General features: G+C 41.3%; 1 protein-coding gene across 2 annotated transcripts in view; it reads left to right on the top strand.

Annotated features, from left to right (window-relative positions):
* CFAP97 (cilia and flagella associated protein 97) overlaps window positions 1-20,002 on the top strand; it is a 41,063-nt gene extending 21,061 nt beyond the window's left edge. For both annotated transcript variants that reach the window (XM_040334141.1, XM_040334147.1), the window contains exons 4-6: window positions 6,999-7,264; window positions 14,124-14,286; window positions 19,771-20,002. In XM_040334141.1, coding sequence (XP_040190075.1) covers window positions 6,999-7,264; window positions 14,124-14,286; window positions 19,771-19,880 — 539 coding nt within the window. In that variant the 3' untranslated portion in view covers window positions 19,881-20,002. The remainder of the gene's footprint in view (window positions 1-6,998; window positions 7,265-14,123; window positions 14,287-19,770) is intronic.
* The last annotated feature ends 251 nt before the right edge of the window (window positions 20,003-20,253 follow it).

Here is a 20,253-nt window from a genome sequence, read left to right as displayed (position 1 = left end):
CAGAGAGAGATGTATACAGTTGTGCTCATAAGTTTTCATACCCTGGCAGAATTGGATTTCTTGCCCATTTTTCAGAGAATATGAATGATAACACAAAAACTTTTCTTTCACTTATGGTTAGTGTTTGGCTGAAGCCATTTATTCTCAATCGACTGTGTTTACTCTTTTTACATCATAATGACAACAGAAACTACCCAAATGACCCTGATCAAAAGTTTAAATACCCTGGTGATTTTGTTCTGATAACATGCACAAGTTGACACACAGGGGTTTGAATGTCTAAGGCCAGGTTCACACTGGTATGACAAACGCTCCGACATTGGGAGCTCATGTCGCATGATGTGTGAATCAATGTTTCCCTATGAGAGTCGGTTCGACTTTGAAAATGCTCCCTGAGCCACTTGACCTATGAGATGACTCCACTATGGGTGGAAGGAACGGCGATGGAAAGTGAGGGTGTTTGTCCCTCCCCTGTGCTGGGTGAACTTTGGAGTATATTTTGTTACACTTTTGTACCTTTTTATATACTTGTACTGCTATTCTGTTTTTTTACTGAACTTTTCAAAATAAAAAAACTGTTATTTGAAAAAAGAAAATGCTCCCTGTACTACTTTGGTCCGACTTTGATCCTACTTCAGCCCATTGAATATCACTGTAGTCGGAAGGCCGTTTTGCCTGATCTGACTTTGGCATGCGACTTGTGCTCTGATGATCTTGAGGGGGAACTCCACGCCCAATTAAAAAAAAAAAAAAACGCGGCATGGGTTCCCCCTTTAACACCATTACCAGGCCCTTCGGTCTGGTATGGATTTTAAGTTAAAAACGGCGTGGCCCCCCCCAAAGTCTATACCAGACCCTTACCTGAGCACGCAGCCCGGCCGGTCAGGAAAGGGGGTGGGGACAAACGAGCACACTACAAGTAATTCATTTTAAAGTAATTTTATTAGGCAGCACCGGGGGTCTCTTCCGACTTCTTCTCCCCTCTCCAGCTCTTCATTATTTTCCTTTAAAATTCTACAAACAATACCTCATAATGACAACATGAAAGAAGTTTGATTTGAAAAATAAAACTAGTCCCATGTACATAAATATTCACAGCCTTTGCTCAATTCTTTGTTGAAGCACCTTTGGCACCAATTGCAGCCTTGAGTCTTTTTGCGTATGATGCTAGAAGCTTGGCACACAGGACCTCTCAAGCTCCATCAGTTGGTGCACAGCCATTTTCAGATCTCCCCAGAGTTGTTCAATTGGGTTCAAGTCTGGGATCTGTTTGGGCTACTCTAGGACATTTACAGAGCTGTCCCGTAGCTACTCCTTTGTTAAAGTTTGGCTGTGTGCTTAGGGTTTTTGTCCTGTTGGAAGCTGAACCTTTGCCCGAGTCTGAGCGCTTTGGAGCAGGTTTTCATCAAGTATGTCTCTGTAAATTGCTGCATTCATCTTTCCGTTGATTTTGACTAATCTCCCAGTTCCTACCCCTGAAAATCCTCCCCACAGCATGATGCTGCTACCACCATGCTTCACTGTAGGGATGGCACATGACAGCCTGCCTAGAGTTTGCCAGAAGACGCCTGAAGGACTTTCAGACCATGAGAAATACAATTTTCTGGTCTGATGAAACAAAGATTGAACTCTGTGGCCTTAATGGCAAGCGTCGTATCTAGAGGAAACCAGGCACCACTCATCACCTGGCCATAGAACTCAATGCGGAACCAATTGTTTTAGTATCCATTGACTTCTATGGGGAAACTCACTTTGATATGCGAGTGCTTTGGATTAAAAGCATTCTGGAACGGCTTATGCTCGAAATCCAAGGTTCCACTGTATGGGGTATTGTTTGTAGAATTTTGAGGGAAAATAATACATTTTTATGCATTTTGGAATAAGGCTGTAATATAACAAAGTGGAAAAAGTGAAGCGCTATGAATACTTTCCGTATGCACTGTATTTGTATGTGTGTATGTCTGTATGTGTGATTTTTATGTGTGTAGGATATACAGGATATTTTACCTGGGAGTCAGACATGAAGCTGTATGGGGGGGGGGGGGGGGGGTTTAATAGCGTTTATAATAAAGTACCGTAGTACTAAAGGCTGAGACCTTTTTTCATGGATGTAATAATTTTAAATATAATGCACAATACTGGTAAACTTTTTTACTTTAAATGTAATTGTATTGCCTTATTACCTCCCAGCTTTTCTGGGTTCAGATGTTGATGCCTTTAGAATGACTCTCTTCCTTCTCCTGCCCAGGACTACATGTCCCATGAAACATAACTAATTCATAAGTTCTCAGGCACTCACTGAAATGTGTGGATGGTGTACTGAGCTGTATGTGTGCTACACTGTATTTCCTGATCTGTAAACAAATAATGCATTCTGTATGCAGGCCAACTAGGGTTAACTAATCGGCTGACTGTCTAATCGGTTATGTCCGTTCGTTGTTTCTGCCCTACTAAAATGCCTGCTTGGCTTTCACTGGATAAGGTGTCCCCATGTTAAAGCCATCTCCTCTATTCCTCTTCTGGTAACAACTCAAATTTTTAGAAGTTCCCCTCCCTTCCCAACGAATCTCCCTAGGAAGACACTGAGGGCAAAAAAAACTTAAGAGGTTGCAATCTCCCGTCTCTGTCCAAATAGAGATTGCCTTAAGATCCTGCCCTGTACATCATCAAATGTAGTCTTAGCAGTTCGAAAGATTTGTGCTGTACTCAGATTTTCATGTAATCCCAATGCTTTTGGTAAATTTACATTCAGATGTGTTTAAGACTAATATTGTGATACAAATGTTCATCTATTCATTAGATTTTCCCCCTGCTTTTCGGTTTTTACAGAGCATGCCTTTTCTTTGCATTGTAGCTTTTTGATGTTTGTTTCTGAAGCTTACATATTCAGCTTCTTCTTCTCCTTTTTTTTTTTTTTTTTTTCTCTCAGCCTTAAACAAGTGAGTCATATATGTAATTATTTCAGTGGAACCATTTGCTTGTTGTCATAGACACTCACATTCTGATGCCCATAGGAGGAGATCTACGTAGGCAGTGTTTTTTCAGCTATCGGCTGGCAGGCCACCCAGGCGATGACAATATATTGGCTTTGTAGCTACTGGTTGTCGTCTTGTTTTATATAGATGTCTTGTTCTGATTGAATTTTGCTTGGCTCTGTGAAAAAAATGAAAGTGATAAGCTATGAGCTGCTGTATGGTCTACCCGTTGACTTCTTCTATCTAGATTACACACTGGTAAATAATGGATGTTGCGGCACCATAATTGCCAGTGAAGGGGATAATGATTGAAGAGGCACCACAGTATTGTACTGGAAGATTTCTAGCGCCCTAACTTTGCGGCGGCGTAGTGTATCGTGTTTACACTACGCCGCCGTAAGTTAGCGAGGCAAGTACACGATTCACAAAGTACTTGCCTGCTAAGTTACGGCGGCGTAGCCTAAAGCGAGCGGGCGTAAGGGCGCCTAATTCAAAATGGGCTGAGGGGGCGTGTTCTATGTTAATTTGTGTTGACCTGACGTGATTGACGTTTTTTTGGAACGGCACATGCGCCGTCTGCCTACATATCCCAGTGTGCATTGCGACAAAGTATGCCGCACGGGCCTATTGGTTTCGATGTGGACGTAAATGACGTAAATCCCTATTCACGGACGACTTGCGCAAACGACGTAAAATTTTCAAATTTCGACACGGAAGGACGGCCATACTTAACATTACTATTCCAGCTATTTGATGGAATAACTTTAGGCCTGATAATGCGTTACGTAAACGGCGTATCTGTACTGCGTCGGCCGTGCGTACGTTCGTGAATAGGCGTATCTAGTGAGTTGCATATTCTACGCCGACCGCAATGGAAGCGCCACCTAGCGGCCAGCCTAAATATTGCACCCTAAGACAGGACGGCGCAAGCCGTCGTATCTTAGATAGGTTTAAGTGTATCTCTGTTTGAGAATACACTTAAACTTAGGTCGGCGCAGAGTTATGTCGGCGTATCTACTGATACGTCAGCCTAACTCTTACTGAATCTGCCCCTAGATTTCTAGACAGTTGGTCCAATTATTCCCTCAAGCATCAGAATACTGTGCATGTGTTGCAGAGGGGTGAGTAGAACAGAAGATACCAAAGCTTAGATGTTCCTTTGAATGTTGGGCCTCATGTTTTTTTTTGTTTCTTGTTTTTCTCTAACCTAACTGGAATACTTGCCTGAGGATGCTGGTACCTCTGTAAATATCAGAGATCCCAGTCTACAACCTAATATCGGGGTACATAGTTGCGCTAGACTTGGTATTTTCTCCGACAGCAGTTAGCCACTGTTTTTGTATAGCGCTTGGTGCCCACTAATGCAACTTCTTTAGCTTGATTCCAATAAAATCTGGCACTGGGTTTACTGTTGAGCTAGTATCTCTCAGGTCATAAGCAGCCATTTACAACTTGGGTTTAGTGAATTCTAGGGCTCCTTTAGAGGTTGCCAGGGATTCCTTGAACTGTAGCTGTGCCCAATGGACGATATCTCCCTAATAAAAGTGCATATAGCGTTAAAAACGTAAGATGCCTAAACCCTACCTCACTCTAGTGGAAAACTTAGATATTCAAGATAAAGTGTGTGTGTGTGTGTGTGTGTTTTTTGGCTTTAAAATAAGAGGGTATATTTCAGAGTGGTCCCTTACCACCTATTTTGGAGTCCTCCACCAGCAATGTGTGCTTTCTTCTTATGAGAGCCACCTCAGCAAGCTGTGTGCTGATGTGACACCCATGCAGGCGCACTCCCGAGCCTGGCTGTGCCACGCATTCCGTTCTCTCGTCACAGGATAAGACCGACATCAGCAGGAGCCTGTGGCTCCCACTGCTGAGTCTCCTGTGAGAAGAGTAAGAGCAAGCAACAATATATATTTTTTTCTCTTCTTTTGAATGAAGAGTGTTCCATGTGCTAATGGCTTCTACTTTTGTTGAGATCTTCATTCCTCTGCCTCCATACAGTCACAAAGGTGGTCTTCCGGTGCTGTGGGGGTAGGTATGAGCTACTGAACCTGTTGAAGACAGAAGCCCTTTCCACCACCTGCTCATTTTATGGAAGCTGTACTGTCGCTTCTCGCATTGAAAAGCAATTTATTTATATTTTTTTATTATCTAAATCGGTACCAGGGGCCGTGCTTAAGTTGAATAAAAAATGTCCTCCTATGAACATGGTCTTTGAATGGAGGACGGGTGGATGAATGAAGGGACTAAAAGTCCGCCTCCATTCATAGAGCATGTTCATAGGAGGACATATTAATTCTCATTCTTTCATTTTCATTTAATGTAAGCATGGCCCCTAGTACCGATTTTTTTTTTTTTTTTTTTTTTTTTTTTTTTTTTTATATCATTGCTTTTCATTGTGAGAAGCGATGGTACAGCTTCTGTGAATGAGCGGGGGTGGAAAGGGCAAGTATAGCTTCTACTCTAGACAAGTGTCTGGTAGCATTGTGAGGGTATGGGGCAGAAGAATTAAGATCTCAACTAAAGTAGCAGCTACCAGCACAAGGGACACTCTGTATTCAATGTAAGTATTGTCCCTGGTGCTAAAAAAAAAAAATACCATGCTCTTCCAATCTTTTTTATAATTATTTAATTTTTTTAAGCTACCGGGGGCAAGAATACACATCAAGAGGTTTTAAGGCATACTTAGCTGTCCGGTTTCTGGTGACCAATATCAATGGCAGTCTGCATATTTCTTTCAGTGTAAACTTCCACTTAAATTGACTCTTAAGCCGTGTACAGACGATCGGACATTCCGACATCAAAACCGTGGATTTTTTTTCCCGACGGATGTTCGCTCAAACTTGTCTTGCATACATTCAGTCACACAAATGTTGTCGGAAATTCCGAACGTCAAGAACTCGGTCACGTAGAACGAGCCGAGAAAAAATAAGTTCAATGATTCCGAGCATACGTCGTTTTTTTTGTGCGTTTTGAATTGTGTACACACGGTTGGAATTTGGAAGAATTGAAAGAACTTTTGTTGTCGGGAAAAATTGAGAACCAGCTCTCAAACATTTGGTGTCGGAAATTCCAACAGCAAATGTCCGATGGAGCATACACACGGTCAGTTTTTCCAACGACAAGCTCACATCGAACATTTGTCGTCGGAAATTCCGACCGTGTGTACGCAGCATCACACCTAAAAAAGCTCTTGTTAAGTCTGAAGAACAAGCAGCTAGAGGTGTGAATATCTGCTGCAGCTCTCATTGACCTCTGCTACAGTCGAATTTAGAATCTTGGACACTTCTGGGTAATGGTGGAGATAGTCCATTTCCTCCCACATTCCTATTGGCCCTTCTGTGCCTGCTTGGCTAGTTGGAATGGGTGTGAGGCAGGAGTGGCACACAAGCTTCATTACCACCAGAAAGTTCAAGAGCTTTGTGTCTTCAGAGCTGCTTGCAGTCGGTTGCAGCAGATGTGAATGAGCCCTACTCACAAGAATGTGGAGCTACTGGGCGCTCTTATTCAAGTCTTTCGTTTGGTTCACACTCTGGGGTTGATTTACTAAAGGCAAATCCACTTTGCACTGCAAGTGCACTTGAAAGTGCGCTGAAAGTACAGTTGGAAGTGCAGTTGCTGTAGATTTGAGGAGGACATGCAAGGAAAATAAGAAACGGCATTTTAACTTACACATGATTGCATGATAAAATCAGAAGAGCTTCCCCCTCATTTCAGACCTTCCCCTCAGATCTACAGCGACTGCACTTCCAAGTGCACTTGTAGTGCAAAGTGGATTTACCTTTCGTAAATAACCCCCTCTGAGTCACTCTAAATCTTCCTGTGGTAAGAGGAACATTGGAAAAAAGTTTTTCACCTTGTAATTTTTCTACGATTCTTTTGAAAAATCAATAAATATGATTGAAATAGAAAATAAATCCAACGTGTTCTAATTCTGTTTAGTGATGGGACCCCAATATTCATTTATTTTTTTTTATTTTTTTTGGGACCCCAATATTCATGTATTTTTTTTTTTTTTTCATGCAGCGTTTATGAACCTTGATAAGAAGGAGCCGAGGAGCCTATCTGTGGAGCAACCACCAATCGAAAACAAGAACTACTCTTTCAGCAACGAGGAGGTCAGGCACATAGACCGAGAGAACCAGAGGTTGCTAAAAGAGCTGTCCAGGCAAGCATCAAAGTCTAAAAGCAAGAGTCTGACCCCGAAAAAAACAAACAGCGCCCCCTCCCGTCTCTACCATAGCGCTCTGAACAGACAGAGGGAGCAGCAACGCATTGAAAGGGAAAATCTGGTAAGGGCACAAATTTTGGTGTATTTTATTAAGTATAACTTTGTGAGGCAGCTGCCTCTTTCATCTGACTGTCCAGATTAAAGGAAACCTGTCATAAAAGAAGCATAAAGTCCGCCATTGCTGATCTTTTGAAAATGCCAGTAACCTAGCTGTTAATCCAATCCTCATGATTTAGATTCGAAACGTACAAATAAGGACTTATTCCGGGTCGGTGATTTAGAAAGTATTGAAGTGAGGGGACAACAGAGCCAACTATCTAGCTTTTTCCAAAGTCAGAAAATTGCAGCCAACATATATGTTTGCTATACATGATAGGTTTACTTTGAGTTATTTTCTAATATGTATATAACCTCAAGACCAATGCTTGATACTTCTTTGTATAATGTAGAAGAATGAACTTCCCTGTATAATGTGTTATGCCGCGCACACACGGTCGTTTTTTGTGATGGAAAAAAAACGTAATTTTTAAAAACGTCATTTAAAATGACCGTGTGTGGGGAAAACGTTGTTTTATGTCTTCTGAAAAACGTAAAAAAAAAAAATTCGAACATGCTTCAACTTTTTTATGTCGTTTTTCAAAACATCGTTTTTTGTGTCATTTAAAATGAGTGTGTGGGTAAAACGACGTTTAAAACTGCGTTTTTAAACCTACGCATGCTCAGAAGCAAGTTATGACGCGAGCTTGAATGGAACAGAGTGCCGTCGTACGTGCTGAACGTAACCGCGCTTTGCTAGAGCTTTTTGAAAAAACAATGGTGTGTAGGCAACGTCGTTTTTTAAAATTAAGTTTGTTTCATGATATAAAACGTCTTATTACATCACAAAAAACGACCGTCAGTGCGCGGCATAAGGGTTGTAAAGTGCGTTATGAGTTTTCTCCCCAATTCTTGAACCTATGCGGATTGCAGGCGCTATTTTTAACGCTATAGCGACTGCAATACGCCCTCAGTGTGAAAGGGGGCTTATACTCTCCTTTTATAGGCTCCTTCTAACTGGACCTGGTTAATCCTGTTCGAAAAAAAATTCTAAATACATTTACCTTGAACTTGAACAGTAGAGGGCAGCAGCGTAGCACACCAGCAGTTGTTTCAGCCTTCTACAATGGCATCCTTAGTACTCAGGGCACTTTAGTGGTTTTGGTTTTCCTGCCTTTTGAATGCCTACTGCATGGAAAAATAGGATTTAATCTAATTTCTGTGGGTTACAGAATCCAAATTCTTTTTCTCTCTATGACTCAGAAAACATAATTCTATGCTTTTATTGGGTCCCGTCTAAAAAGTGCATTCAGACTAGAAAAAAAAATGCGATGGCTGAAAAAAGCCCATAAATACAGATTATATTCTACTGATTCTTGTCAAGTGGTGCATGACAGTAATATCTGTATGTTTGTAAATGATAATGACAAATATAGAAAATTAAAACAAACAAAATTCACTCTTCTGGATTTGTAAATGATTTTAGTTTTTCTAAAGCAGGAACATATCAGTAGCTATAAGTTTATAGGATGAGCCCTACAGAGCGCATAGATAGAGTGGGGGATTACTTACCCCTCTGGCTCCTTCAGATATACACATTCAATTATTGAGCTCTGTAAATGAGTTCAAGTATAACTAAAGGCAAAACGTTTTTTTCTTTTTTAGTTTTGGATAGAGTGGAGATGGATTAGAATATCTGTCAATTCTTTCTGCCTGTGCCCCTGTTCAGGAGATTCACCCTCTCGATTAGTCCTGTTTACCATTTGTCATTGAAAGTGAAAAGCAAAGGAAATCCACCATTTTGGGTTGTCCCCAGAGCAGTAATGGAGGGTAAATCTTCCAATGGGGACACTATTTCTGGTAACCTGGGGTTTCCCAAGGAATTTCCTTAATTTTCACAGATTTCCTTTCACTTCCTGTTTGGCAATGAGACTGGAAATGAAGGGAAATCTCTGCAATGGGATACATATCGTGGGGAAAAATGATTTGACAGGGGTTATAACCCTCCCTTACTCTAGCCAAAATGGGAAAAAAAAGGGGATTTCCCTATAGTTCTACTTTGTCTATCCTGGTAAATATGGCAAAGTCAACTCCCACTCATGGGTAGGAATTGTAATCAAGAAATAGTGTTTTGGCTTGTCTAGTAATAGGTGTGCTGAAGGGTAAACCATTTCCTGTGACCAAAGGGCAAAATATTTGGCTGGTAATGGCTGACTTGTGTCTGGGACCCATACAAACAGGATGTTGTTGGTCTTCATTTCCTGCCACAGGCCTGATATTTTGTGTGAAGTTTTATTGTACTATCGTCTTCTTCACAGAGAGTACCTTTCTATCTCTTCTGATTTGTGTTTCTTGCTTAATCATCAAAGTTGCTTTATTCACACCATCTGCAGCTATAATTCTGCTCCATGGTTTAGAGGACAACTGTTTAAAATTAGTGTTGCAGTCACATTTTATAAAGTGGACCCATGCTTTATTCATGCAGGGCAATACAACAGGTGTATTTTTTTCATGACTTCCTCCCAGCTGCACATACTTACCTTTTCCTTCCACCCCCACCACCACTGCACTGTTTAGCCACTGGGAATTTTCCCTGCACAGACAAAGCATGCGTTTTGCTTTAAGCTGACCTTCAGGGAGACGGCACACAATACAGTGTTGTGATTCCAGCACTGTTGAGCCAATGTATCCAGATCGTGTAGTTCTCCATGGATGGCCATGCAAATGATCATTATAGTCTATCCAGCAGTGTTAAAGTACAACTAAAGGCAGTCTATATATTTTTAGTGTATTATTATAATTGCCTCAGCTTACACCTGCATTGCTCTAACCCACCATCTGTGTGTGCGTGGCTGGATGCGGATAGCGTTGGTGGGAAGTTTTGCAGAGCTAGCGCGTCATTGCTTTCCACTATGCTAGCATCTACATCTCACCACAGGGAACTACAGTTCCCACGATCCAGTGGGCTATGCTAGCATCTACATCTCACCACAGGGAACTACAGTTCCCACGATCCAGTGGGCTATGCTAGCATCTACATCTCACCACAGGGAACTACAGTTCCCACGATCCAGTGGGCTATGCTAGCTTCTACATCTCACCACAGGGAACTACAGTTCCCACGATCCAGTTGGCAGTGGCATAGGCAGAACATGGGTGGGTGGTACAGGTGGACTGAATGTGAGAAGTGCCCGGAGTCTTGGTGGATCTCCAAAGATGAGTGGCGTGCTAGGACTGCTAAGGAAAGGAAGCGACACCCCCCAATGACATTGCAGCACCGCACTGTAGTTCCCTGAATAACGGCATATTGCATAAGGGGGAAACTGATCTATTCAGAAAATAAGGAAGCCGTGTTGTCTCCACAATGAAGGAAGCTGATGTGCTGGAGGGGGAGCAGATACATTTCTCTATATATTTGCATGACAAACCAAGACGGACATATTTTACATTCTATTTCGTTTTAATCGCACATTGATATTTTTTTTGGACCTTTTTAGTTATACTTAAATTTTGATGACAAATTTCGATTTTCGTTTCAGTCTTTTGACCAAAATTACCTTTTTTAATTTTAGTCGACTAAAATCTCCAGTACATTATCGTTGACTAAAAACTAATGGGTTTAGTTAAATTGTAATGCATTTCTTTAGCATTGCCAAACTCATTTCATAGGAGTAAAAATCGAATAATATGTTTAATATTTATGGTATTAAAGGGATTGTAAAGTCAGAAGGTTTTTATTTTTGTGCATTTTATGCGATGCGGGAACCAGCGCGATTCCAGTGCAGGTTTCTGCATCACACCTGATTCGCCGGCGGTTCACACTGCCCTCTGCGAACCACTGCAGGTGTCAATACAAAGTTAATGGCACCCCCAGATAGGTTTCCGGATCGCAATGCGAACTGTGAAATGGTGCAGGAATCGTATAACATGATTGTGAACACCCATACTATCCGATTACAGTGCGGACCAAGAAAAGGGTCATGCACCATTTTGGTGCGAATGAGTTTTCAGCCATACAGTTTGTATGGCTGAATTTGCATCGCACAGACATTGCATGTGATCTGCACAGAAATGTGGTGCGAAGCACATGCAATGGAGAAAGGTGGAGTTGCGCTAGCGCAACTCCACCTTTCTCCATTGTTCACTTTTGTTCACTTTTGTTTGTATAAACATTTGAGTTTGCAGCTGTATATATTTCACTTGATAAGCGCACTTTTTTCCCTTTTTGAAGCACATGCAATGTCTGGCATCGCACAAGTGTGAACCCGGCACTTGGGCAACTGTACATTTTATGCTAATGTTTTTCAGGGTAGAGCCGATTGTTTTTTTTTTTTTTTGGTTGATGTAATGAAAGAACATAAAAATATATGAGAAAATGACCACAGTGCTGTGAAAGTGACATTTTAAGAAGGACATTGGTCATATAAATAAGCTGGAACAGGTGTAGCAGTCAGCTGCTTGGTGCTCCAGCTGTCAAAGGCCTCAAGCTTAGTGATGTAACAAGTGCGTGCGAGTGGCACTCGCTGCTAAATGACCCAGATGAACAGGCTCGAAGACTTCTTCATTATTACACCGCAAGGCAGCAAGTTTCCTCTACGTGGAAACAAAAACTTGTAAGATCAATAGAGTTCCACCAGTGGAGCAGATGATGTTCAGCTCCAATGAGTATCATCCCATATCTATTAGTATTATAGCAAAATGAACTTTATATTCATAATGATTAGATCTTAGATTTTTGATCAAGCCACGATCTTGTAGTCATGACATTTTTGGGTACAAATCATGTATTGGGCTTTTCATAGAGGTTTCTTCTCAGTTTGGGATTTCCAACATGGCTAAAATTCTAGAAATGTTCACATGGCCACGGCTATCCCCCTCATGTCGGTTTTGTTTGACCTCAAAGGAATGAAAAAAAGTAGAGGTCTTGTAATGATGGTAATGATACTTCTTCCCTTCCGCTCCAGTCCCAGCCATTAGAGAAAGGCTTCTTCTGTCCATAAGGTGGCCTCCTGGTCCTCTGCTTATACATTTGCTAAGTTTTTAGCTTTTTTAGATGTTCAGGCCGGTGGTGGGAACACAAGTCTGCCATTACCAGCCCCAGTTGCAATTGTGATTGGCTGTCATATTGATTCTCTTACCTTGATACTTCGATTCACAAACCAAGAACAAGTATGTAAGAACTGACTTTCAAATCTGAGTCGGCGTGACAGCCAGGCAATTATCATTTACACAAGGTGATCACGTTCATGAAGTGTAACTTCAATATTTCTTTAATGACAAGTTTAGTTTAAGTGCTAAGAAGGAAAAAAAAAACCCTTTTCATATGAATATTTGAATTTGATGGTGGCAGAGAGGTTGTTATACATCACAGTAAGTGTTGGATAGAATTGCTCACTGCTAGATCATCACCTTGGATTTTCTTTAAAAATTAAGGTTTTTGGAATTTTTTCATATGCCATGTTAAAACAATAGTTGTCTTCATTGCTGATGATTCACCCATCATCCTTGAAAGCTGCGTTTTGACAAGTTAATGTGAAATCATCTTACATCTGTGTCTAAAGGATGGTATCGCCTGCTGACATATGTACCAGGCAAATTGGGGCATTTGTCACATCTCCTGTTACCAGCTGGGGAACTCCGACCAAGCTAACTGTTCAAGAAATGCCCAGCATGTAGATAGATAATTGGTACCTCCTGCCATAGTCTTACACAGTGTAACTACTTTTCTTTCAAGGTCATTAATCAAATGGATTGCACAATCTGCTGTGTAGGGCTGCAACTAACGATTATTTTTATAATCGATTAGTTGGCCGATTATTGTTTCGGTTAATCGGATAATAGCCTTAAAAGAAAAATGTATATTTTTTTGGGCCAATTTGTTGTTGGGCAGATTACAAAACCCAAATTGCTGCAAAAACACATTCCATGTTTTTCTGCAGCTTCTCCATTGAAGTCTATTGAACCAAAAAAAAAAATAGCACCGTTTTGCGTTAAGTCCTTGCCCTTTCCAAATACGCAGCAGCTGAAAAAAATCATGGATGTGAACGTGTCCCATCGGAAAACATATAAATGAACTGTAGTGTTTTTCTGCAAAAAACATAGGTGTGACCCCAGGCCTGAGATGTTTAGTAACATAATGGGGTTAAAAAAAAACAAAAATAAGTACAAAAAGAGCAAATAATCGCTACTGTAAGGGGCTCTTTTTTACTGTGGGACAGTGAAAGTAATATTTACAGTAGCGATTTGCTTTTTTTGTACTATAAAAGGGCTAATTTTAGTTTTTTTTACCCCATTAGGTTACTGGCCGATTAATCGATTATGAAAATTGTAATCGATTTAATTTCATAATCGATTAGTTAGTTGACCTTCGTCCTACAAATGTTTTCAACATAGACCCTACTGTGTTATAATATAGTCACATTTTTTCTTTATTATACATGGTGCATACAGGAGTGATACTTTCATAAACCGTATTAAATTATCCCATGCTGTTATGTGTACTTTTCCCTTCAGGGTGATTACATTTTCCACAGCCAAATACATGTATATTTTTAGTTTTCATCTAGATCAGGGGTCTCCAAACTTTTTAAACAAAGGGTCAATATACTGGCCTTCAGACAGAGGGGGAGGGGGGGGGGGGGGCTGGAGTGAGGGAATAAACTATGCCCCATCGTTGGTGACATTGGGAGGAATTGTGCCGCATTGTTGCTGTCATTCGGAAAAATAGTGCCCCTTTTCTTTCAGTGGGAGGACGCAAGGCCAATTGTTGGTGTCAGTGGATGGAAAATTCCCCCAAGGGCTGGATAAGAGAGAGCCGCAGTTTGGAGACCACCGACCTAGGCCATCTATACTAAACATGTCAATGATGCTTTATTGTCTTGCAGGCTTTGTTAAAGAGACTAGAGACAGTGAAGCCAACGGTTGGTATGACCCGTTCCGAGCAACTCATGGACTATCAGCGCCAAGCAGGATATTTGAGCTCCACAGCATCATCTCCAAGGCCTGGAAAGGCATCTGTAAGCCGACTGAGCACCTCTTCATCATCCGGTAAATGTTCAGACTTGAGAATCATTGATATTTCACTGTGTAGCTCTTACTGGTGTACCATTGTCTTTTTCTCTTTATGAGTCGTTGTATAAATGAGAAAGAAAGGTGATTTCCTTAGCAACCGATCGGGTTTTAATTTTAAGAGTAGAACATGACAGAATGTAATGAATAGAGTGAAGAAAGCTGCTGTTTCACATTCACCAATGTTCAATTACCCAATTTCCACGGCGTAAGGTCAGACTGAACAAAGGCCGTGTCACTTAGGTTTAGTTTACGACGGCTGTGTGTGTGTGTGTGGGCTCTTTTTCATCCCCTTTCACATGTTTATATGGCTCTCTTATTACCACTAATATAAATAGTTGGCTGGAAAGTCTTGTCTTGGACTTTGGTTGTATTTTTGTGTATGTGTGTTTTGTACAGAAGTGTAGTAGCTGGGAGGCCGCCTTCTTGGAATTGAACAAAAAAAAATATCTTGGTGTTAAAACAGTCCAAAGACTGACTTCCAAATCACTGATTACATAGACATACAAGAAAGAACCCCTAATGGGAGACTTTTCAGGCAGTAGGTAATAGAGTAACAAAAGTATAAGGGCCCTTTCACACGGGGCGGATCAGTAATGACCCGCCTCCGTATGTCCGTAAGCTCAGTGGGGATCGCTTCGTATATCCCAGCTGAGCCGTCGGATGACAGGGCAGTCTCCGCACACTGTGCAGGGACCGCCCTGTCTTTTCTCCGTTCTCCCCTACGGGGGGAGCAGATGAACACGGACCGTATGTCCATGTTCATCCGATGACGGAAGAAAAAAATAGGATCTTCTTCCGTCTGCAAAATCGGATGTTTGCGGAGGCGGACAATTACGGGTGTCAGCGGATGTTCATCCGCTGACACCCGCAATCACATAGGAACCAATGTATGTCCCTTTTTCATCCGCAAACGGATGGATGAAAAAGCGGACATACGGTCCGCACGTGTGAAAGGGGCCGAAGTGACACATTTTTATTTACTTTTATTCAAATGTTTAAACCATGATAAACCTCACAATTTCCAATAAAAAAAATGGAGAATCACCATACAATGTGTACAGTACTCTGAACTAATAAGGGAGACCCAGGTATGTCTCGTGTAGGTATGGACCCAACCAATGGAGGGGTTTACCCAGCAGTTTCAAACATGTTACGGAATGTAGGGTAAATTCCAACATCGGGGGAAGATGGAGACTAAGTACAAGACAGGGGTCTCCAAACTTTTCAAACAAAGGGCCAGTGTATTGTCCTTCAGACTTAAGGAGGGTCGGATTGTGGCTAGTAGGGGCAGAAAATGTCCCAGGCCAGACATCAGTGACAATAAATATGGCCTCAGGATTGGTGGTCAAAAGGAAGAGGAGAAATTGTATCCCATCATTGGTATTGGTGGAAGAAATAGTGCCCCATTGTGGGTGTCAATGGGAGGAATAGTGCCCCAAGGGCTGGATAAAGGCTAGCAAAGGGCCACATCTGGCCCTTGAGCCGCAGTTTGGAGACTCCTGCTCTAAGAATATGAATAACAGGTATATAAGTGTACATACATTGTACAATAGCGTATGATAACATTACAGAAATATCATACATAGCATGGGAAACATTCGTACTCGCAGTGTATGGCTACTTCACATAAGATATGGCAGTGTGCCCCGTAGGAGTGTGCCCCCCCCCCCCACATTGATGGCCACAGATGGATTGCCAATGGCAGAAAAGCGGGAAATGGTGGTATAATTCCCAGGAAACTGGTGGAATGGATAAAATGGCTGCCAGGTAAACCATGCTCGGGTCATGTAGACTGCAGCTCACGAGGATCGCACACAGGCAGAACGGCCCATCCTAATGGCTGTATTTGTGGTATAATGATAGTGGGCTGAGTGAAAAGACCTAGATACATATATACATCCCCCTCCGTAGACCCCATTGGGAAGGCATAGGTATAAATCAGAAGAAAAGCATGAACTTCATTTTGCTGAAGCTCAGAGCCCCTGAGTAAATCATAAAGTGGAACTAAACAATCGCTTTAACGGTTTAAAACCGTGACATTCCTGGAATGCCAGGATTGCTGTCACATTTGCTTGTGTGCTCAACCCAGCTATCAAATAGCTGGTGTCATAACTGATCATATGTGCCGCACCATGACAGTTGCAGATCAAACAGAAGCAACTTCCTTGGCTGTAAATGATGGGTGTTTTTTTTCCCCTTTTAAGGCTGTCCGATCAGCCACTACAAATTCAGCAGTGCCTAAAAATACCTGTGCCCTGACAACCAGGTTCTGTAAGAAGGGGTTGTTGAAGTGTCCATTGTAATTTTTCCATTTTGGCTGGTTTATTGAAATACAAGTCCCTTGATGCTTTGTGGTCCTGTGTTTACATCACGTCATGCAAATATGAAGGGATGAGGCGGTCCTAGAGACTCGTGAATTGTCAATCCGTTTACACGGGTAGAGACCAGGAGCAGATTATAAAAGGTTCCTGCACTATTTTTGTCAATTTCATGTGCAGCGTGATTTTTAAAGCTGCATTCAGTGTGAACGGGGGCTTAAACCCATGTTACGATTTCTTTCATGGAAGATTTCCTCTAAAATTATGTTCTGGTCACATATTTCCCTTAATTTCCTGTTTTTAATTGCGAGTCACGAGCAAAAAACATTTTAGCCTGAGATGGATTTGTAACAGAATGCAGCTTCTACAGTAGATAAAGTCTACACACCCCTGTTAAAATTTCAGGTTTCTGTGATGTAAAAAAAAAAAGAGACAAAGATAAATAATTTCAGAACTCTTTCCACCTGGGACCTATAAACTGTACAACTCAGTTGAAAAACAAACTGAAATCTTTTAGGTGGAGGAAAGTAAAAATTAAAGACTAAAATAATATGGTTGCATAAGTGTGCACACACTTACACTAATCCTTTGTTAAAGCACCTTTTCATTTTATTGCAGCACTCAGTCTTTTTGGGTATGAGTCTATCAGCATGGCACATCTTGACTTGACAATGAAAGTAGTGTAGTGTAGCCCACTCTTCTTTGCAAAAACACTCCACAGCTGTTGGAATGTGAAGGCATCTCCTGTGCACAGCCCTCTTCAGATCACCCCACAGATTTTCAATCAGATTCAGGTCTGGGCTCTGGCTGGGCCATTCCAAAACATTAATCTTCTGGTAAAGCCATTCCTTTGTGGATTTGGATGTATGCTTTTGGGTCATTGTCATGCTGAAAAATTACGTTCTTTCAGATTCCGGTTTTGTGCCAAGATTGACTGGCATTTGGAATTCTTCCGTGACTAAGGCCCCTGTTCCAGCTCCAAAGCATGATGCTGCCACCACCATGCTTCACTGTGGGTATGGTGTTCTTTTTTTTGATGCACAGTGTTTTTGCGCCAAACCTATCTTTTGGAATTCAAAAAGTTCAACCTTGGTTTCATCAACTTTTTCCACATGCTTTTGGGAGACTTCAGATGTGTTTTTGCAAAATTTAGCCGGGCTTGGATGTTTTTCTTCATAAGAAAAGGTCTTTTTTTTGATGCACAGTGTTTTTGCGCCAAACCTATCTTTTGGAATTCAAAAAGTTCAACCTTGGTTTCATCAACTTTTTCCACATGCTTTTGGGAGACTTCAGATGTGTTTTTGCAAAATTTAGCCGGGCTTGGATGTTTTTCTTCATAAGAAAAGGTCTCCCAGAGATGGACTACTGGAGATTGTTGTCACATGTACCACACAGCCAATACTTGCCAGATATTCCTGCTGCTCATTTAATGTTGCTGTAGGCCTCTTGGCAACCTCCCTTGCCATTTTTTTTTTTTTTTCTCATCTTTTCATCAATTTTGGAGGGATTTCCAGTTCTTGGTAATGTCACTGTTGTGCCACATTTTCTCCACTTGATGACTGTCTTCACTGTGTTCCATGGTATCGCTAATGCCTTGGGAAAAATGTTTGTAACCTTCTGACTGATACCTACCTTTTAACAATTTCTGATGCTTTGGAAGCTCTCTGCGGACCATGGCTTTTGGTACAGGATGCGACTAAGATAATGTGAGGAAAGACCTACTAGAACAGCTAAACTTTATTTGGGGCTAATCAGAGGCACTTTAAATGATGGCAGGTGTGTACTGATTCCTATTTAGGCTGGGTTCACACTACTACACTAATTTCATCCTACTTTGCTCTGCTACATTGGTCCTACATTTATCCTACATTTATCCTACATTGGTCCTACATCCATCCTACTTTCATGAACAGGATACTACTTTGGTCCGACTTCAATAATATTGAATGGGTTGAAGTAGGATCAATGTAGGACCAAAAGTAGTACAGGGAGCATTTTCAAAGTCGGACCGACTTGTGTAGGACCAGTTAAGACAGCTCTCATAGGGAAACATTGATTTTCACACGTCATGCTACATGAGCTCCCAATGTAGGACCGTTTGTCGGACAAGTGTGAACCCAGCCTTAACATGTGTTTGAATGTGATTTGCTTAATTCTGAACACTGCTACATCCCCGGTTTTAAGAGGGTGTGCACACGTATGCAACCAAAATTTTTTTTGATTAAATTTTTTTTACTTCCCTCTAAAATATTTCATTTTTTGTTTTTCTATTGAGTTGTACACTTTATAGGTCAAATTAAAAGTGCAAAAAGTTCTGAGATGGTTTTATCTTTATCTCAATTTTTTACATCACAGAAGCCTGAAATTCTAACAGGGGTGTGTAGACTTTTTATATCCATTGTAAGTAGGAATATGACCGATTTCTCAGTGTCTACTGACAACCCTGTAAAATACGGTATATTTATAGTAAAATGTGTGTGTGGGGTTTTTTTGGGGGGGGGGGGGGGGTTAAAATGGAGTAGGAAATAGTTGGGGCCAGCTCACACAGCATGCAACCCAGTGCTTTTTTTTTTTTTCTGCATAAAAATGCATGAAAAGTAGGTAATATGGTTTCCAATGGCAAACTTTACACCAGTGCAGTCAGTTCCAGAAAAATAGAACATGCTGCACTTTTCATGCACTGAATTGTACTGGAACGCAGTAAAACACATCAAAAATGCACCAGAATGCACTGAAACGCATTTAAAAAACGCATAACAAATGCACCGACCCCAGTACAGTGAATAAATAAAAAACAGGAAAAAAGCATCTGGAATGCATCCGGAAACTCATCAAAAACACGTTAATCACGCATACAAAGAACAGATGAAATGGATCTGGAGTCTGTTTTTGTGGTGTGATCCAGTCCCTTTAAACTCATGTTTTTTTCATTTTGTTTGTTGTCGATTGTTGTCCTGCTGGGGAGTTTCACCCATTTCATGTGTCCCAGTAACCAAAGTCTGAGACAGAAAGTGATGTAAAATGTAAAAAAAAAAATCTAGAATAGGACTGATACGTTTCTGCCTGTCTTAAATCCTGTATGCCATTAGCCTGTGCGAAGGTGATTTCATATATATATTTGTTTTCTTTCTCTCCATTTTAGCTGGGCTCTCTAGGGTGTCGAGTGCCAGCAGTCGCAGTGGTCGCATGGGCAGTAATGGTGCTTTACTCCGGCCCTCGAAATCCTGCAACGCACGAGCAGCATGGATGTGATGGTGCTTATGAGCCAATGTTTCCACAGATCCCCAGCATTCTTATGAAGTCCTCCTGTAAATTGGTGTAATTTTTAAAGTGATGTCACCAGAAAATAAAGTAACTGGCACCCTGAAAAAAAAGTGTTCTAATGTTTACTGGCCAAAGAGTCTTCCGCATTCAGCACACTTCTGCAGTTTCAGCCACCGGTGACTACATTGTGACTACATCCCTGCAAAGATAAAGTGACATGATGGCCAGCATGTGGAACCAAAGTGTTCAGTAGATGTTGCTGGGAGTGTGTTGGATGCTCAACATTATTACGGTAGCATAACCCTGCGAAGATTCCCGTCACCACTCACAAGGCTGGTACACATTGAAATTCTTTTTTTTT

The sequence above is a fragment of the Rana temporaria genome, chromosome 1 (genome assembly GCF_905171775.1).
Source record: "Rana temporaria chromosome 1, aRanTem1.1, whole genome shotgun sequence".
Classification (NCBI taxonomy): Eukaryota; Metazoa; Chordata; class Amphibia; order Anura; family Ranidae; genus Rana; species Rana temporaria.
This window is presented reverse-complemented; position numbering and strand designations above follow the sequence as displayed.